This window comes from Cuculus canorus, chromosome 6 (assembly GCF_017976375.1).
Source record: "Cuculus canorus isolate bCucCan1 chromosome 6, bCucCan1.pri, whole genome shotgun sequence".
Lineage (NCBI taxonomy): Eukaryota > Metazoa > Chordata > Aves > Cuculiformes > Cuculidae > Cuculus > Cuculus canorus.
The window spans coordinates 35,654,547-35,674,262 of NC_071406.1; the positions used below are offsets into that span (position 1 = coordinate 35,654,547).

The 19,716-nt window shown below is 53.4% G+C and overlaps 1 protein-coding gene across 2 annotated transcripts in view; it reads left to right on the forward strand.

Moving 5' to 3' along the window:
• The first annotated feature begins 422 nt into the window (after positions 1 to 422).
• Positions 423 to 19,716, forward strand: part of COL18A1 (collagen type XVIII alpha 1 chain) — a 40,698-nt gene continuing 21,404 nt past the window's right edge. Inside the window, exons 1-2 of one of the 2 annotated variants that reach the window (XM_054069628.1) lie at positions 423 to 493; positions 816 to 883. In XM_054069628.1, the coding sequence (XP_053925603.1) occupies positions 483 to 493; positions 816 to 883 (79 nt within the window). In that variant the 5' untranslated portion in view covers positions 423 to 482. Of the gene's footprint in view, positions 494 to 815; positions 884 to 15,775; positions 15,911 to 19,716 lie in introns of those variants that run through there. The other variant, XM_054069627.1, reaches the window with a different exon arrangement.

A 19,716-nucleotide genomic window follows, 5' to 3' on the forward strand; every position in this document is an offset into this window, starting at 1 on the left:
GGAGGGTGCTCCTTGGGTTAGGGATGCTCCTGGGGGGCGAAGGATGCTTCTCAGGGAGGAGAAGGGAATGCTCAGTAAGGAGGGATGCTCCTCAGGGTGGGAGGGGGGACCTCGAGGAGAGGAGATGCTCCTTGGGATGCTGCTCGAGGAGAGGGGATGCTCCTCGGGGTGGGGATGCTCCTCGGGGGGGGGGGGGGGGGGGGATGCACCTGGAGGGGGGGGACGCTCCTCGGGGGGGAAGATGCTTCTCGGAGCAGGTCCGTTCCTCCCCCTCGCATTCCCCTACACCGTCTGCGGTGAGGCTGGCGCAGAGCCCACACAGCCCCGCAGGTGCCCTCGCCCCCCTCTCGGCTGCATGAGCCCAGGACCGGGGGCTGGGGGCGGGCTGAGCCCCGGCGCACCCGCCCCTCCCCGTCCCTGCCCGCCCCTCCCCGCCCCGGCCGCGCCGCGCCGAGCTGAGCTGCCGGCGCCGAGCGGGCACCATGCGCCCCGGGTGAGTGGGGGGCACCGGGACACCGGGGGGGGCGGGACTGGAGCCCACTGGGACCCCAGTGCACCGGGACCCCGGGGCTGGCGGGGCTGGAGCCCGTTGGGACTCCAGTGCAATGGGATCCTAGAGCTGGCGGAGCTGGAGCCCATTGGGACCGCCGTGCACCGGGACTCCCGAGCATCCTGGACTTGGGGGCACCGGGACCCCGGAGCTGGCGGGGCTGGGGACACCGGGACAGCCAGGGCTGCAGGAGTTGGGGCTCCCGGGCGGGGCCAGCCCGAAGCCGCGTGAGAGTGAGTGACCCCCTGCTCTCTCCCTCCCGCAGGTGCCCCCCGCGGCGGCTGCTGCTCGGGCTCTTTGTTCTCCTGGTCCCTGCTGCTCCCCAGGAGCCAGGTAATGTATGCGGGGTGCTGGGTCCCGGACTCCTTTTTCATTCCTGAGCTTCCCTGTGCCCTGAGAGGTGCTGTGAATGCAGCCCTGGTCCCCAGCAGGCCCGGGCTTGCGTCTGCCCCCCGGGCCACATGCTGTACCCAGTCCGTGGTCACCAAAGAGAAGGGTGATGGGGCGGTTTCTCCCCATGGAGCCCATCAATGGTCGTGTCCCTTGTTGCTGCTGGATGTGGCACACTGGACCCCAACCTTGCCACGTCTCATCAACACGGCACCGGGGAAGGATGCTGGGGATGCGCCGTGCTGGGCGACCCTTGAGAGAGATGCCAGAAGGCAGTGCACTAAAAGGCTTTACTGGGTTGAGTGTGGTTTGTCTGGTCCATTCTGATTGTGGGACTCATGGGGTTGTGTTGCCCCAAAGTGGCCATGCTACATGTGTTAGCAGTTCCTGCTGTGCCTGCAGAAGTCCTCCCTGTGACTGCATGTCTGTGGAAGCCTTGTGTGCACTAGAAAGTCTCAAATGTATGCCCTGGGGATCCAACAGCTCCCACGCTGCTCTCCGTCTTTCCCCTGCCTTCAGGGCTCAGCAAAACACTGGCTCATCTCCCTGCTTGTGCCCCGGGAGAGGCGAATTCAGCACTGACTCAGCTTTCCAGCCCTTCTTTCCCCATGGGGTGCACAAGACAGTTCTCCCATTGCCTGGGTGCACGAGCTGCCTGTTTTCCTGGTGAACTTTACCTCCCCGTGGGAAAGCTTCTTACTGGGCCGGTTGAAAGCCCTCCTCCCCTTGCAGCTGCTCTATAGGTGTGTCCTTGGTGCAGAGAGAGTTGCGGCCAACACAGGGAGCCCCCAACTCTGCTTGCAGCCCAGGAACCCCATTTGCAAAAGCAGCTGAGCTGCAAGTGATAATGCAAAACCAGGTGAGGGTGGCTTTTCTCTGGAGTGATGTTCTGGTTGTCTTCTGCTGAGCACTGTCTGCTTGTCAGCACATTGCAAGACTTGACTGGTGTCCCTCTCTGTCATTGCAGCCTGGATGAGATGTGTTGGTCAGTGGCTGCCCCAGGTACAGCTAAGTTGGAAGTCGGATGGGTGCTGAGCTGTGAAATCAGTGGATTCTTTACTGGAGGAAGGCTTCATGTCATCTAGGAACAGCTAGGGCATGGCTGTGCAGAGGCTGGCTCATGGTGTGGAGGGTAGGAGAGCAGGCTGGGCAGTGGTGATGCCCACCACACCCAAAGCGTGTCTGGGAACACTTGATGAAGCTCTCACAGTGCCCCAGGCTGGGACTGTCATGCCACTTTCTGTGGCATGGGTGCCTCCCCAGGCACCATGGGAAGAAAGCTCCCCTTGGAGGTCTTCAGAGATGGGAACATTATTCCTATGTGAAATTCTGAATGGACTGTTTTAGGTCCCTGGAGACTGTCCAGCATGACTGAGCTGAGCTGCAGGGCAGGGAGCTGGTTTAACAGGGATATTTGTGCCCTTTCCACCCCATCTCTGCTGGCACCCTAGCTCCCAGAGCAGCACTGGGCATGGATACATGGGGCTGGCCAGGGCCTTTTGCCAAGCTCAAGCTGCAGCTCCTACCTTTGACTACCTTCAAGCAGCCATGCTGGGAGACCCCAAGGAAGTTTCACGTGGTGTGCAGAGTGGTTAAGTGTTGGGGGGCACCACTGGCCCTGTTGGTCACCGCTGGCAGGGAGGTGCCCGTTTCACCCAGCTGACTTGGCTGTCTCCCAAAGGCAGGCTGCGGGTCAGGTTTTAAAAGAATTTGCAAGAGGGTTGGTGTGGCTTTTTTTTCCCCTTTCTTTCCTTTCCTTTTTCCCCCCCCCCCTCCTTCCCTTGGTTCAATGTCCAAGGACTGCAGGGCCTGTTCTGCCAGCCCTCCTTTATGATGGCTTCTGGGGAATGTTTGTTCTGAAAGCCGTCCTGGCATGGAGATAACCTTCCTGTTTATGGGCCTGCCTTGCAGATTTGGGGGCTTAGCTGCCCAGAGCTGGTCTTGCCTCTTATCATCCCGAGGATTCCTCAGGTAGGGCACGTAGCTACACTGGGAATGCTGGTGCGGGATGATCCTGAGAGCACACACAGGGAGTTGAGGCACACACAGGGCTCTGAGTGTCTCCTGTGCACGAGGCTGAGGAAATCCCCACTCCTAGGAGGGGGAACAGCCCTGGCACAGGTCCCTGGCCATGGAGGATCCCCACCTTTAAGGGTTTACAAAGCTGGCCAGGATCACCCCAGTCTGGTGGTGAGGATGGCCACATGAGATGGCCTGACCTCATGCATCTTCTCTTGGGCTGAGTATCTCTGTCCCATTATGGGACTGGGATGGGCTGGTACAGCAAGGTCTTGGCAGGTGATGATGAGGGCGCAGGCAGCACCTGGGAAGCCGAGTTGCCCCTTCCCTGTGTTAAACATAGCAGATGCTAGAGCCGCTTGCTGCTGTTGTAGAGGCTTATGCTTGGGTTTATTTCCATCTTCAAGTGCTCATCAGTCTCAATGGCTGGGATTTCTTGCAGGCAAGTTCCTTCAGAGATGAAACAGGTGCCGTGCAAAGCGTTTTACAGCCTGTGACATAACTACTTTGGCATTGGCGCCTGGGGATTTTTGACAGGTGGATTGGAACTTCCACAAACATTATTTTAAGAATTCCTTCTAAAGATTAGGAGCGGGGCTGAGGAGAATTTGCCACAGGCAGCACCCATCAGCACGGGTTCAGCTTAAGGGAAGTTGACACCTCTCAGCTCTGACAGCATCGTTTGGGCTGGAGCAACTGGGGAGGATGCTGTACTTGGGAGGCTCTGTGGGCTCTTCATCTCCTTATCAGCTGGCAGGACTTCTGTTTGTAGAACCTTATCTGGGCCGCTGCTCACTGCTGTGGGAGCCAGTGGGAAGGGAGAGCTGCCCTGGGCTGCTGGCAGCTGGAAGGAGCCAAGCTGGTGGACATCTCCCTGCAGTGCCACTGAATGCTCCCAGGGCTCCTGCTCCATCCCCTGGCAGATGTATCCCATCCCTCCTCCCCTTTCCGAGGAGGGGGCAGCGGAAGTGAAGTGACCTGGCTCAAATGGCACTTTGGGGCTGGAAACTCAGTTTAAAGAGAGACTGAGTAGTGCTGCCAAACGTCTGAGCTCCCAGGTAGGAGTTTTCTTTGCTTCCCCTGATGCAAGTGACCTTTTCAAGCCCTGCTCCTACTTTTCGCAGTGGCTTTGCAGCTCTGTACCTGGGCTAGATTCCTCATCTCCCAGAGCTCTGACCTGATTGTAGTTTTCTATGTGGGCAAAGGGCCCAGGTCTCTCCTGTTCTTGTGTGGCCATGGGTGCGTGGGAGCTCCTTCCCTCCCTTCTGGCCCTGGGAGGATGGAGAGCTGAGCTGCTTTTCCCCATGGCCACTGGAAGGTCGTGCGCACACACACTACCAGATCCCAGGAGTGGCATTTCTTCTTTCAATAGCAGCCCCTTTGTGGCATTGCTTATTTATTTTGGTTTGCAGCTGGAATAACCTCTCTTTGCAGTGTTTACATCAATACAGTCTGGGTGCTGTTAAACAGCAAAACTTGAACACTTGGAGAAGACAGAGGAACACATTTTGCAATCCCCTTTCCAGTGTTCTTTCAAGGCTTAAAAAGCCCCAAGCAGATAACTGTGCTGCTGAGAGTCTTTTCTCTAGTAGGGGATGTTGCTGCTACTTTTTAAGGATGCAAGAGTATGTGGAACAGGGAGCAAGCACAGAGAGTGAGGGCTGATCTGAAGCTGCAACCTCCCATGAGCATGGAGCCTGCAGAGGACACTGAGGACCCGGGTGCACAGGTGACACGGCCGCCCACCACTGTCTGCAAACCAGCCTCCTTGGCAGCCCAAGGAGTGTCTGGTGGAGCTGAGGTCTGTCCTTGGTCTTTTGGGATAGTGAAGGAGGGCTGTTTGCAGCCCAGCTTGTGCCATGGGATGCAATTGTTGTGTCCGCTGGCATATATGGGGCTTGTCACTGCATCTCTGGGAGGAAGCTTCCAGGCACATGCGACAACCTGCTTTTCTACACAAGCCCAAGGTATCTCACTCTTGTGTGTCTGCAGTCTTACTAATTTACCTGCTCTTGCTTTATCATAGTATAAACTGAATGGTTTGATTTGGAAGGGACCTTTCAAGATCTCCTAGTCCAACACCCTTGCCATGGGCAAGGACGCCTCCCACTGGATCAGGTTGCTCAAAGCCCCATCCCACACGGTCTTGAACATGGAGGGGGCAGCCACAGCTTCTCTGAGCAACCTGGGCCAGTGTCTCACCACCCTCATCATAAAAAATGTCTTCCTTATGTCTACCAACTTAAGTCTACCATTTTTGTTTAAAACCATTGCCCCATGTCCTGTCACCACAGGCCTTGCTGAAAAGTGTCTCTCAATCTTTCTTATAAGCTCCCTTTATATATTGAAAGGCCACAAGAAGGTCTCCCTGAAGCTTTCTCTTCTCCAGGCTGAACAAACCCAACGCAGACTTTCTTCGTGTTATGAGGTGTTCCAGCCCCCATTTTCATGGCTCCTCCAACAGGTCCATAATTTTCTTGTGCTAGGGACCATGATGTTGGACACAGTGCTCTGGGCTGGTCTCAGGAAAGCGGAGTAGAGGGGGAGAATCACCTTTCTTGGCATGCTGGCCGTGCTTTCTACCTGCTCCCTTTGTGGTCTTGGTTTAGGTTAGCTCGCCATGGACATACTCCTTTCCTTCCAAGCACTGCCTAGAGGATGGGGATTTGTGGTTCCCATTGTCCAGCTACGTGGGAAGCCCCATGGTCCATGCCGGTGTGCAACTCAACAGTGCATCTTCCCCACCCGGGCTCCCTCCCGCTGCTCGAGGGCTTCCTTGGGTCCCGTGGCTGTGACAAACAGGCATGAACCATCTCCAGCTCAGTAGGGCCCAACCAGCTCTCCAGTTCAGTAAGGTCCATGCAGATCCCTGTTCAGTGGGGAACGATCTATCAGAGAGGTGGGTTCATAGAAGGGTACTTAGCCCACGTCTGGAAAGCAGATGGAGAAGATCCTCCATCAGCAGGCAACCTTCCCATGTTATTCTAGCCAATGCTTCCCTGCCTTGAGAGACACTCTGAGCTCAGGGCTTCTTTGTGGAGGTTGATGTCTCTGAGAGGATGCAGGAAGAAGGGGATGTGGAGGAGGCAGAGGGTGGTCCTGAATTGTGTGAACTGCTCACATGAGGCTGGCAGGGGCTGCTGCACATCTTTGCCAGCAAGGGTTTGCCTCCACCTTGCTGCTCCTGCTGTTGTCAGATGTGGTCAGTGCCGGCCTCTCTTCTGCACCCGTCTGCTCTGTGGTGACTGTTAGGGATGATGGTCTAAGCCCTGAAATAACAATCCCAGCAAGTGTGCTGTGTCTCTTCCAAACTCTGATAGTTTACCAAGAAAAGAATTAATTCTGGCATTTCAGTGGAGAGTTCAAAGTGCTGAAGGAGACATCTGGGATTAAGTATCGGATGTATGTCAGCAGACCAAAGATATGAGATTAATCAAGTATTTTAATGATCTTCTAGCGTACCTGATGACACTTGATAAAATGTTAGAGATGGGCCCTTTCCGAGAGCATCCTGTACATCCCTCCATCTGGGTGTGCAGCCTGGAGGCAGTGTCTTCTGCAGCACATAAGAGCCAGTGCTGGGTTCCACCATGCTCCATCGCTCCATCTCTTCTCTGCTGTTGATGGGGTGCTCTCAACAGTTCTCCTGTCCTCCAGCCACCTTGCCCATCCCTTGGATTCCAGTGTGTGTGGGGCATCAGTGCTGCTGCCCTCTGGGAAGATGTGCCCTGCCCTGCTGAGAACTGGTGCTTGCAGGAGGCACTGATAGGATGGAGAAGATGATGAAACCAGCAATGATTTCAGCTGGTACTAAATCCCCTTGAACCCTGGCCAGCAGAAGCAAGTCCCTGACTTTCTGGATGGAGGAAAGTATGTGGTAGCAGCATGTGTGTGGATTTTGGCTTTAATGTAGGACTTGATTAGTCTAGAGAGCTTGTTGCCAAAGATGTAATTGAAGCAAGGAGCTGAATGGGATTAGTAAATGGTTTGGATGTTTGTACAGCTAACAGGGGCTTCCGGCATTGCCTGAATGTTGATTTGGAGCCACTGGGAAAAACAGGAGAGAGGAGCTGTTAGTGTGGGGAGAGTTGGAGTGCACTCGTGGACAAAAATGGTTGGAAGGGAGCAAGGAGTGGAGACCAGCAGAACCTCGAAAATGTGTGGCTGATACACACAACAGGTGCCATATATCTGGGTGTGGGTTAATGCAGAGCTGCTCAGACACCTGTGAGACCTTCTCCTGTGCTTGGAAAAGCTTGACTCTGCTCTTAAGAAGTGAGCAGCATTTGTTAAAGAGAAAGCCCTTGGGTATCTTGTGGGGATGTTGCAGCCTGATGTCATGTCCCTCGTGGTCACTACAAGCAGTATTGCTTGTGGGGTTGGTGGCAGCTCAGCGGCGCAGCCAGTGGGTTGCCTTGGCAGTACCAGGCACATTTGCCAGCTCTGCACACATAATTGAACATCTCTGCATCATTCAGCACGTTCTCTGTTTCTCTGCTTGATTTCCTTTCCTGCTAGCATGTGTGAGAGTGGACAGCAGGCCAAAAAAACTCAATGGCATTGAGACATGAGCACAGGAGGCAAAGGAGGGGTGGCTTTTGCCTCCCAGCAAGTGCTGGGGACTGGAGGGAGCAGCAGGAACCTCACCCAGCCCAGGGGCTGTGGGATGGGGCTGCTCTGGGGACAAAGCTCAGGAGACTTGCTGTGCTCCAGGCTCTGACCAGCAGCACCATTTGGCAGGAACATCCCCAGCACTGGGGGCTTTCTCAGTAAGCAACATCTGGTCCGGAACATCCCGTGTCTGCTGGTTTTCAGTTGAAAAGATTGCTTTTGTGGAATTTTTATTGCTTTTTTTGGCATCGCCTCCCAACCCTTTTCTAAGATGGAAATTGGTCATTAGTGGATTTTATCGCATTTTTATTTTATTCCCAAGCTTGATCTTCTGGTTTCCTCCTCCCAGGGGACTGGAAGGTCTGGCTGTTCCTCTGAGTCTGTCCCCAGGTTGTGGGAGGCTGCTCGAACAGCCTGGGGTGGGAGCAGCAGCCAAGGCACCTGGATTTTGCAGCTCACCAGCCTAACGTTACCAGCTCCGTGCTCTTCCTGCTGTCACTGCTAGCAAAAATCTCCATCAGTCTGACTGCCCTTGAAGCTATCTCTGATTTTATAATTCATAAATAAGCCACCTGCCTCCCCTCCAGTAAACACTGTAGTCAAACAAATTATTTTTTTTTCCATCCTCCTCGTTAGTCTCTAACTTAATTGAGTTGAGGATTGTTGACTTTTGGATAAACAGCACCTTTTTGATAACCCTAGATAAGCTGGCAGTGCTTGCTGGCTGCACCCATGCTGTGGATGGTGGCCTGGGTCCCATCTGCTTTCCTTCCAGCCCAGTGGCATTCCCTGCCAAGGCAGTACCGTGACGGGGTGCATCTCCTGGGGAGGCAGATCAAGGAGGTCAATGTTTGATGGGTGCATGAGGCTTCGGCCATCACTCCTGCTGGTGGCTCCCTGGCTCTTGCTGCTGGATCTGGGGTACAACTTTGTTCTGCTTTACAGCAGGCTGTAATTTATTAAACTGGTGACGATGCAATATACGGGAAGGCAAGGGGCTGCTGAAAGCCGGGAAGATCGTCCCTGGTGCGGGAAGTTGCATGTTATGCTGTGCCTGCTGGCACTGGAATAGCAAGGTCTCTAGGGAAGGGGTGATATGGACCTCTCTCTTGTGCACTTATGGTCCAGGTTGGGTGTGTGAGATGCATGCAAGCCAGGGTAGTAAGGCACCTACCAGTGTGTTAGGTTGAAGGTGAAACAGTGCCTTGTCTTTCTCTAAACCAGCTCCCCAGGGTGGGAGGGCATCTTTTTGTCTTGGTGCTTCCCCTTTGGCCCTGAACTGCTCTCCAGAGAGGCCAAGACCCGCACCTTAGGGAAACTTTGGCAGAGGGCTGAGTGCAGATGGAGACCCTGGGCTCAGCCTTGGTGAGCACTCACTCAGCCAGCCTGGTCTGCAGATGTCAGCTGCTCCTGAGATTCCTTGCCAAACCCTAGCACAGAGTCATCTCCCTGCTCCTTCCTGGGGGGCCGCTCTCCACGTAATCCTCAGGAATGGGATACCTGTAGTCACTGTCCCGCCCTTCAAGCAGGGGGGCTGTGCTGCAGCAAAGGGACAGGCTTGCTCAGACCTGAGACCCATGGGTGACACAGAGCCCAAAACCACTTCACTATTACCCTCTCGCTGATGCCAGCATGTCTCGAGTCAGGTGTTTGAAACAGGAGGAGGGCTTGTAGTGGCTACTCTGCCATGTTCCAGGACTGTAAGCCTTCAATCCAGCGTTCATTTGCATGTGCTCTCAAAAGCTTGCCTCACTTACTATATGAGCTTGTGCTCTGCTCAGTCATTTTCGCTGGGGAGGGGACAGGCAGCCAGGAGGCCCTGTGTTTTCTCAGGAGGTTACCACTCACTGCACTGGGAGTGGGGTTTCCGTCCCTGGATGCCCTGGCATGGAGCACATGGCACCAGTGAGCCTGCTGGAGAGGCCTGGGCAGGCACTGGCACAAACGTGGTGGTTCAGCTCTCTGCAGACTTATTGAGCCCTTTCCGAGAGCGTCCTGTGTATCTCCCTGGATGGGTGCAGCCTGGAGACAGCGTCTTCTGCAGCAGATGGGCTCCACCCTGCCCCCATTGCTCCATCTCTTTTCTGCCACAGATGGGGTGCTCTCACTGGTTCTCTGTCCTCCAGCAACTTCGCCCATCCTCTGGGTACCAGTGTTTGTGGGGCAATGGTGCTGCTGCCCTCTGGTGCTGTGCCCTGTCCTGCTGAGAGCTGCTGCTTGCAGACAGCACTGATGGGTGGGAGGTGGCAGGGAAGAGATCTGCAATTATATCTGCAATTATATCTGCAATTATATATATAGTATTTTGGGTACTGGAACAGGCTGCCCAGGGAGGTGGTCGAGTCGCCTTCCCTGGAGGTGTTTAAGGAACGGGTGGATGAAGTACTTAGGGACATGGTTTAGGGAGTGTTAGGAACGGTTGGACTCGATGATCCAATGGGTCCTTTCCAACCTTGTGATTCTGTGATTCTGTGATTCTGTGATATCAGCTGGTATTAAATCCCCATGAATAACAAGGAACTGGAGAATGTCCATGACTTTATGGATGGAGGAAAGATGTTAGGCAGCAGCACGCATGGGATTTTGGCTTTTAATGTAGAACTTGATTAACCGGTTGTTATTCCCGAAGCTCCTTGGGGACCTCTACACCCAGGGCTCGCTGTTCAACAGGGACAAGCCCAGTGCTTCAGCCCACATGGGCAACCTTGGGCTGCAGGCAAGCTGGAGCTGCTCCTCAGGAGCAAATGCAGCAGCCCCCTGGTGAGGCAGGAAATGATGCTCATGGAGCTGCTCCTGGCTGAAGGGTAAGCTGTTCCTGTGCATCCCTATCCCCATGTCCAAAACCAGAGGAGGCCAGGCTGGGGATTTGCCCTCTGGATGGCTTTTTGCAGGGATAAATTGCTTCCGGTGATTCCCCTTGGGTAGGGGACAGTGGCATGGTCAGGGCAGACACTCTCCTTTGGTGATGCGTCCCAAAGTTTCTTGAGGTGGATTGCAAAAGAGAAAGCTGTGGGGTTTAGGTTTTCTCACTAGGAAGAGTTAAAAATGCCCAGAGAGAGGTTTCTAACCTCTTCCCAGCAGGTAAGCAGGGCACTGTCTGATAAAAACACGGTTAACAAGCTGTAGTATATTTTCAGCGGGGAGATGGAGACGCCAGGCCATGAAGGTGGATGATGTGGGGGAGTCCTGACACCTCTCAACCCCAATACGTGCTACTCGGTAGGCTGGGCTGGGTTCTTAGTCACATTACTCAACAAGGTAGGATGTGGAAGAGGTTTGTTGCATGGCATACCCTGCAGCCACTCGATAGCTTGAGCAATCCAGCATGGGAGCTCCAGGGCAGAGGCATCACTCGCTGCTAGCCTGCTGCAGCAGCACCCAAGATGATGGGTCTCCTCATGGCATCCTGTGTGGCTGGGATGTCACCCTGGATCAAGCTGGCCACTGGCTGCTCATGACATTAGTGACTCCTTCGCCTCCCTGGGCTCAGCTGAAAGAGTTAATGAAACCATTTGAGAGGGGCCCCCAGAGGCAACTGCTGGAGGTAATAATCCTCTTTGGGCTCTTTCTGCTTTTCCCCTGCTAATTGCAGAGTTGACATCGTCCCCTCTCATAAAAGGCTCTTTTGTCAGCTGGGTTGCTGGGCAAAGCCTGGGCTTGGCAGCAGGTTGCAAGACCCGGATCTGTCTCCTGCACATCCCCCTCGGGTGGCAGGTAGTGAAATGGCTCTTTCAGTGACAGTGATGTCCCTCCCTCCCTGGCTCCCATCTGTAAAAAAAAAAAACCAAAAACAAAACACCTCCAAAACTCTCTCCTTTCAGCCAACGGCGCCTGATTTTCGCCCTGGTTCCACCTTGCGAGTAGAGGGAAAGGTCAGCCAGTCTAGACGCTAATCCGTCAAGTGTTGTATTTCTTTGCCCCCGAGTGTCCTAGCAACAGGATTAATGCAGCGGTGTAAGGCAGACATTGGCTGGGTCCTGCTCCATCCCTGGGCTGGTGGTCCGGCAGCATGCCACTCCACATGGCCTGCCAGGAGGAGAGGTGGGATGGACTCGGGGCAGCTCCTGCTGGTTAGAATCCATCTAGCAGCAGGGAAATTTGGAGGATGGGGGATAAAACAGGCTCGTGGGTGTTTTGGCTAGCCAGCACCCAGCCAGGGATGGGGTGGGTCAGTGGTAGAGCATCTCTGCCCTCACGGTGACACCAACCCTGGCTCGGGGAGTGCACTGGGGGAAGCTCTGTGGCCAGGTACAGCCTGCTTGGTTGCACCAGCTCCACCATGACCGCCCTGGGACCTCGGGACAGCCTGTGTCATTGGAAATCTGACTCACAGCGTGAAAACTCATCTCCCAGTGCATCCTCTGCATCCCAGTGCTTGAGTCTCCATGACCATCCCCAATGGTCTGGGTCTGCAAGTGGCTGTGCAGGGGTTGCTGTTAAGCGACTGACATCCCTGATGTGGTTTTGACTGATGAACTGCAGATGCACCAAAACCAGGAAAAACTCATTTGCTTGGGCAGGGAGTCAAAATTTTTCCCATTTCTTTCGTTTTGCTGTTTAAACTTTTTATCATACTGTTGCTGTTTAGTCTCTTGATGATCTTGGTTTGCTTCCAAGTGTTGCTGGTGATACTTCGCTGCCCAAGCCTGGGTTTGAGGGTGCAGCCGGTGCCAGCGTTTGGCACCTGAACATCTGATGGATGGTTGCCCAGTGGGTGCCACAGGGCGTTGGTGGGTGCTGTGCAGCCAGAGCTAGCAGTAGGAGCCCCTTGCGTAAGCAGTGCGGGGGCATGGGTTAGCTGCCTGCTCTTAACCTTGTCCTGTTTTAATCTTTTTAAGTCCTTCCTCTGCTTTCCTTGTGACCCCTTCCGGACTTTCTCCTGCCCTCCTTTCCTTGGAAAGGAGCCAGTGAGCTTTTCTCCCATGAGCCATGCAAGCTTTTCTTCCTTCCGTGCTAGTCCCTCATCCTGTTGTTCTCCGATATCCAAAAAAGAGGGGAATGCAAAGCAACCTCCTCTGTCCAAAAGCAGTTTTAAGAACCAAATCTGTGTTTTGTCTTTGCCCTGTAGCCGTGTCACTTCTCTGGCCAAGCTAGTGGTGGAGCCAGGGTCAGCCAGGTACTGATACAACCCTGGGAGCGCCTCCAGGCTTCAGCATCCTTACAAGAGGGATGCTGGTCCAGTGTCAGGGCTCACCCCTGAAGGTGCTGGAGCCTCCGTGCTCTGGCTGCCGGCTTTCCTCCCTGCAAGTGGCCACACGCTTTAATGAGACAAGAGGTTGGCAGGGCTCCAGAGTTGGGAGAAGGGGTGTTCGTTCCCCAGGGACAGGCTGGAGCTTGCCTGGAGCCCCATCAGCCTGCATAGAATCATAGAATAGTTTGGGTTGGAAGGGACCTTAAAGATCATCTGGTTCCAACCCCCCTGCTATGGGCAGGGACATCCCACATGTTGTTTTGTTGGGTTTTTTTATCTGCAACTGGGGTTTTAGGAGCAGTTTATTTTCTCTTGGATGCTTATAAGAGCACCAAATAAAAATCCACCACGGCAAAACAGGTTGGTGATGCTGCAAGGAAGGAAAGATGTTGCTCTGCTGAGTTATGGGCTTTTTTTATCTTTACAGGTCACTGCTAGCATTTGTGGAATTGGCCTTACTGCAGGAAAAACTGGTTTCCAGCTTTCCCGTTAGGAAGAAACTTCTGTGATCGTGTAATTAAAACGCAGAAGGAAAAAAAAAACCACACAAAAAAGTTTCCCAGAGCAGCTGGTTGTAGTGCTCATAGCCGGGTTCTTTGATGGCTGTGTGTGTCCTCTGCCTTGCTCTGTCCTTGGCTGTGCAGCCTGTAGCTGTGGCAGAAAAAAAAAACCACTTTTTTTTCCCCTTTTTCTGGTCTTTCTGCTTCATGTACCAGCCTGCAAAAGCAAAAAAAAAAAAAAAAAAAGAAATCTACATTTTGACCATGGGAATGTTTTAACCCATCTTAAGGCAGTTTCCAATAGTTTTATCACCTTATCTGAGCTTGTGCCAGCACCAGGCTGGACTTCTGGTGGGCTGGGGAGGTTGGGACTGCAACTCCCCATCCCATAAATAAGAAATGATGGGTCAGACTCAGCCCCATTACAGAGCTCTTGCAGCCAGGGAGTGCAGCAGGGCTGTGGCTGCTTGCAGGACTTCATCCCTGGGGTTCAGGATCCCCAGAGATGCCTGAGCTTCTTAACAGGGAAAGAAAACCATGCCTCCATGGGATTATTTATTTGCAGTTTCCTCTTTGGTGCCAGGCTGAGAAATGATGAGCTGTAGACTTGGGTATTTTGGAGGTGAATATTTTTTCATCTGAGGTTATGGTGGGTGCTGCTCACGGGGGATGCGGGAAATGACCTCCTGCTAAATGTGGTGGCTTGAACCTCAGATGTGATTGTCTGCAGACAAACCATCCCCAATAACTTTACTTTTTACGGATGACTAAAAGGAGGTCCCCGGTGACGTACCTTGTGTGGCTCAACCAGCCTTTTCAGCCCGCCCCCCCTTTGAACCCTGTGGTATGTGAATTTTTGCTGGTGTCAGAGGGTCTGTGGCGGCCAAATCCCTCCCAGTTAAAGGGTGGGAATACCAGTGTGTGCAGCTTGGGATAATTACCAGTTGTCAGCAAAACAATAGTGGCATTGTAGGGCAGGAGCAAAGCCAAAGGGCCCTGTCTTGAGCGTAATGTTACTTTTCTATTTACGTTGCCATAGTCTTTGCTGAGAAATGGCCCTATTCTCTCTAATCCTCCTCTTCAGACATGCCTGCTGGGTTTTTTGTGTGATTTAGGGTTTTTCTTTTAACCCTTATTGTCCCAGAAAACAGCTTGCGGGAACCCATCTGCATGGTGCTGTGCTGTGTGGCTGTCCTTGGTGGTGGTGTGCCTGTGGGCTGGCCAACTTCGCTTTAGGATGCCGATGCTGAGGACAGTGCCCATTGTCCCCATGCTCGGGAGGGGTCAAACCTGCTCCTGAATATCCATCCACGAGAACCCGGTTTACACCCATCCTTGTTCTTGACAGCTGTCGTGTTATAGATGGTCACCTCTAGTGCACTAAAGCTATTTATTGATGTCATATTTTACCTTTAAAACCAAGTGATTTGTTGAGGAAGTGATAGTTGGTCAAATAATCTTCTATTTGTGCTGAAATAGTAGATCTCTCACCCGGTGTTTGGTTGTTGGTTGGAGAAGGAAGATGTGTTTTCTGGCCTTATCCAGGTCTTGTTGAGTTTCCTGAGCTCTGAAGCAAGTTAAGGAAGCTTTACTTCTTTTGCATGGAGCAGCAAAGTAGCCACCACCGCCATCAACCTGCTTGACCCCTTTGATGTCTGTCTCCTATGGTGCTTGGACTTCCTCAGAGATCTAAATTTTGCTGCTTAAATACATTCCGTGTTAGTGGAGACCCAAACTGTCATCCTGGTAGGGAGCTGGGGATTCAGCCTTGGCTGACATCAACTTGTCATCACTCAACTTCATCTCAAGGCATAAAACTGATTTATTTTTTCACTTGTTGTTGGGACATGTGCAGCCAGGTAGGTTCAAGGACCAGATGATGTTTTCCCTGTTTAAGTGGCCCCTCATCCAGGCTGCTGACAAAGGCATTAAATAGCTTTGTCCCCAGCATTCACTCCTAAAAGGTCTGCTGAGCATCTCATCCTTTTGTTTGCCCCCACTTTGAGACACCAAAAGCGCTGGCAAAGATCGGGCGTGAGGCACAGTGCCCAGCAGACAGCCCTGGGATGGGTTGCAATGCAATGCCAAAGCAGAACAGCCAAGCTTGGCTGCCTATTGCAGAGGAAACTTTGGAAAGAGCAGGGAAATGATGCCAAAGTCAGCAGAACAGGCAAACTATTGTCTGAGGAGTGCAGAGAGGTGGAAGAACTGCAGAGCGGACAAGGAGTCTTATTACGAGCACAGCCAGGGGCTTGAAGAAGCTCCAAGCTAAACAAAGTCCCCTGCTCTGCAGGGGAGCAGCACTGACAAGTCCAAGGCTGGTTGGATAAGTGGAAGGTTGCAGCTGAAGTCCAAACCAGAACCCCCTCCTGGATTCCTCTTTACCTTTCCAAACCGTTAGTGTTTCTTGCCACTTGGCCTGGAAGCAGCCTGGTGAGCTTGGATTTTGTTTTCTGTGAGCTGTACTGACGATGAGGTTATTGAACTGCCGGGTGGCTTTCACTAACCATAAAGCAGTTGGAACACTCTGTAAAGCATCCACAAGCTGTGGCAGTTGCCTCTTGCAGCGGCACAGAACAACTAGCACCCAGCATCCCCGTCTGGAGGCGCGTGCAGGATGGATGCTGTACCATTCTATCACAGCTTCAGGTACTACTTGGTTTGGCAGCTCTTCTGTGTTTTGCATGGTGAATTGCGTTTTTTTTTTTTCAGCTGTACTGGTGTTTTCCTCTGGACTAAGATCCTGAAAAACAGCTGGGAACGGGCAACTTCCAGCATTCGACATGCAGCCTTCAAAGCTGGTACAGGGTGACCCTCCAGCAGCACTCCTTGATATTGGCAGCTTAATATCCTGGCATGGGCCAGCATGCAAGCATAGTTGAGGGGTGGGCATGATGTCCCATGGGCCCTTTCCCGGTCCCTCTTGATGCCCAATCCTCTCCATCACTGGGAATATGCTTACGGGAGTTGTGTCCTGGTGCTTTCGGCTTCATCGGCTTCTTTGATATGTGACACTGGGGGACTTCATTTGAGCTCCAGGGAAGTGTACCCCACCTGGGTAGCTTGTCCTCCTCTTCTCCACTTGGCAAACGAGCAGGTTGCAATGGTATCCAGCCGGCTCGTAAACACTCCATGCCAGCCCAAATCTCCCTCATCCCACAGCACAGCATCCATCCTGTATCACAGCATGGATATCCCAGCATGAGCTGGGATGCCAGGTGCATTGCTCTCCCTGTATTCTAGGTATAAATAGGTGCCTCGGAATAGGATTTTTCTCCCCAGCCACAGATTCACTCAATCCCTCAAAGAGATGGGAACCAACCCCCCTGTCCGATAACCGGGATAGACCTCCTGTTCCTGCCTGGATGGTGATCACGGGAGCTGCCAGAGCTTGGCTGTGTGCTGGGCAGGAATGCCAGGAACATGATTGAAATTTGAGGCTTCATAGGAGTGTGGCTCCCAGGCTGAGCCGAGACCTTGGTGGGGGGTGAGGTGTGGGGGAGTCTTGCCCCTCCAAGGAAGACAAGCCTGCAAGGTGATTTATCAATGTGTTGGAGGGTGAGTGAGAGGGTCGCATTCCTTCTTTCACCTCCCCTCGCATTATCTCTAGGCTGTCGGATGGCCCTGGAGGGAGGCAAGTGATGGGAAGCAGAGCTGAAGCAGAGCTGGTGGCCCCTCTGGAGGGAGGCAGGGCAGTGGGGACCAGTGAAGGGGCTGGGGGCTACAGCTCACATCAAGCTCACTTTGCAATTTAAAGACCTCCCTTAGTTTTGCCTATACCCAGAGGCTGACAGCCCCTCTGCAGCATCCATCCTCTGGGGTGGCCAGGGCACCTTGTGGGGTGGCCAAAGTCACCCCAGCCCCAATTCCCTGCCCGGCTGCCAGATAAACCAGACACTGCTTTGTCCCTGCCCATGTGGATGCGAAAATGGGGAACACCAGCATCTTTTGGCTCTCCCTTCTCCAGCTTGAGGCTCATGGTCTTTGCCAGAGAGTAACAAGTTGCACAGCAAACTCAAGATGCCTGCAGTGAGACCTGCTCCTTGGTGTGCCCTTTCTAGGGGCTCAACCCCTGGGGGTATTTTTAGCCACACTTGGAAGAAAGACTGTTTGCTTTGCACTTTGCTCACCCTGCCTACTGCCGTCACCCGCATAATTTCCCATGAGGGCTGACAAATTAAAAATTACCCTTAGATAAGTAGGACGGATGCCCTGGAGCAGCGGGTGCCCCTGTCTTGCTCAGTTCAGGAGTGGGAGGAGGATGCAGGTGACGGTGGGGTCTGAGCACAGCCACCCTTCTTCTCCACTTGGGGTTATTTGATGGCTCTCTGAGGCAAGTCGTGACATTTTCATCGTTTATCTTATCGAGGAATTTGCTGGGAGGATGTTTCTGGCTCTCCATGAGTAAACGTTTAGGAACGCTGTGGTCCCAGAGGCTCCATGGTGTTGCACAGCCGGAGGCAGGGGGAAAAGGCTGGCCTGGAGGCAGGTCCTGGCAAACCAGCACCTGCATCACATTCAGAGCCATGATGGCTGCTGTGACGTCTGCTGGCTCAGCCACCGCGCATCCTCATCCCCAGCCCCTGCCTGCCCGTCTCCCTGGCTGGGCACCCATCCAGGACCGGGTCGCACTGTGTGTCCCCAGGGGCTGTCTCCATATGGGAGGTCAATGCCTCAGGATGTGGCAATATCCTCGGCGTGCGTCTTGAGGAGGGCCTTTTAACTGTTGTTTGGGCTTTGAGATTAAAATCCCAAACAGTGATAGGATTTATAGATACCATCTGCTGCTGACAGTTGCTAGATTTTTCTGCTCGGTTCATGAGTGCTCCTTCTTTCAGCATTTTGCCTGTTCCCGTGTCAAGGTTTCATTCCTTCCTTTCCCATCGATGGAATGGGAGATGTCGGATTGGGCATCAGCATCAGCGGTGGTCCCAAGCACTTGCTCTGCTGCAGGTTTGTGCCATTTGAAGATGAATGGTTTCTTGAGCATCCTATGGCAACGTTGTCATCACTGGTTGTAGTGCAATAAGCTTTTGGCAAGCTGCTGATGCATCAGTGGGCTCAGCCGTGGTGTGTTTGCATCCCAGGGCTGACCCTAGATATCCACCCTCACAGTCAAAAAATTTTTCCGAGTATTTACATTAGACATAAGGAAGAAATGTTTTCTTGTGAGAGTGGTGAGGCACTGGCCCAGGTTGCCCAGAGAGGTCATGGCTGCCCCATCCCTGGAGATGTTCAAGGCCAGCTTGGGTGGCACTTTGAGCAACCTGATCGGGTGGGAGGTTTCCCTGCTGGTGGCAGGTGGTTTGGAACTGGATGGCCTTTAAGGTCCCTTCCAACCCAAAACATTCTGTGATTCTATGATGCTTCCTGCTGGTCCTAGGGGCCATTTCATGGTGTACCCCTCAACGCAGTGTTGTAGGGTGGTCAGTGCAGCTGCTTGAAAGGGACTGGAGGCAGTTTAAGTGGCTGCCAAAAGCAAGAGGTGATTTGCAGCCCTATTGCCTGCCGGCGGGAGGAAGTTGGGGCTGGACTCTGCAAACAGAAAATGGATTAAAAATAGCTCAGCAATGGGCATAGTTGTTAATTAAAGCCCTCCGATTGCTAGGGGAGGCTCCTTGGCAGCTATGTTGTTGGCATGCCATGAGCTCCATCCCACCCTGGCTTCAGGGGCGTGTGGCTTAATTGAAGGTGCCCTGAGGGGTCTTTCCATCCCATCCATGGCTGTCTCTTAGCAGGGGGTTCCACTGTCAGCGTTAAAGCCCTTTCTATAGCTGCACTTCATCTTTTTTGGCTCAAGGCTCCCCACCCAGCACATCTCAGATCCAAGGTAGCCCACCAGCTTGCAGGGACCTTCCCTCAAATGCAAGCAGGGGAGGAGGGAAGCCACAGGTAACGGAGATCACATCTCCCCATGTCCGCCTGCACTCTGTCCAGCTGCTTCCTTTAAATACTGCTGCTGATCCCTGCCTGAAGCTCGGTGACCAGGGATTTACACCAGGGATTCGTGGTGTAAATGGTCACCCCTGACAGGGTTTAGCCGCGTGGATCTCCTGAGGGTGCTCCCATGCTGTGCTGGGTCTGAGGCTCCCTCTGCTGTCCCTCTGCCCATCCTTCTGTCTGTTGCTGCCTCTGACTCTTCCTGTGGGTCTGGCTTTGGGCTGTGGAGGGGGTTTGCTGAGCTGGGCTCAGGGAGGATCACCATCCGCTCTCAAAATGCTGTGGGGGAGCTGCCCGTAGTGAGAGCTGCAGACACAGGGATGGGAACACAATGCACACTCAAAGCCGGTACCTTCCTGGCCAGGTTTGCCATCCCCAACCACCACCATGGGCTGCTCCTGTAGCATGGGGACACGCGTGGCTGGGTCGCTTGGAACCCACTTGCTCAACTCTACTATGGCCCCTAAGGACATTGTTCTTCTTTAACCACTGATGGCTGCCGCAGGTCTGAAACC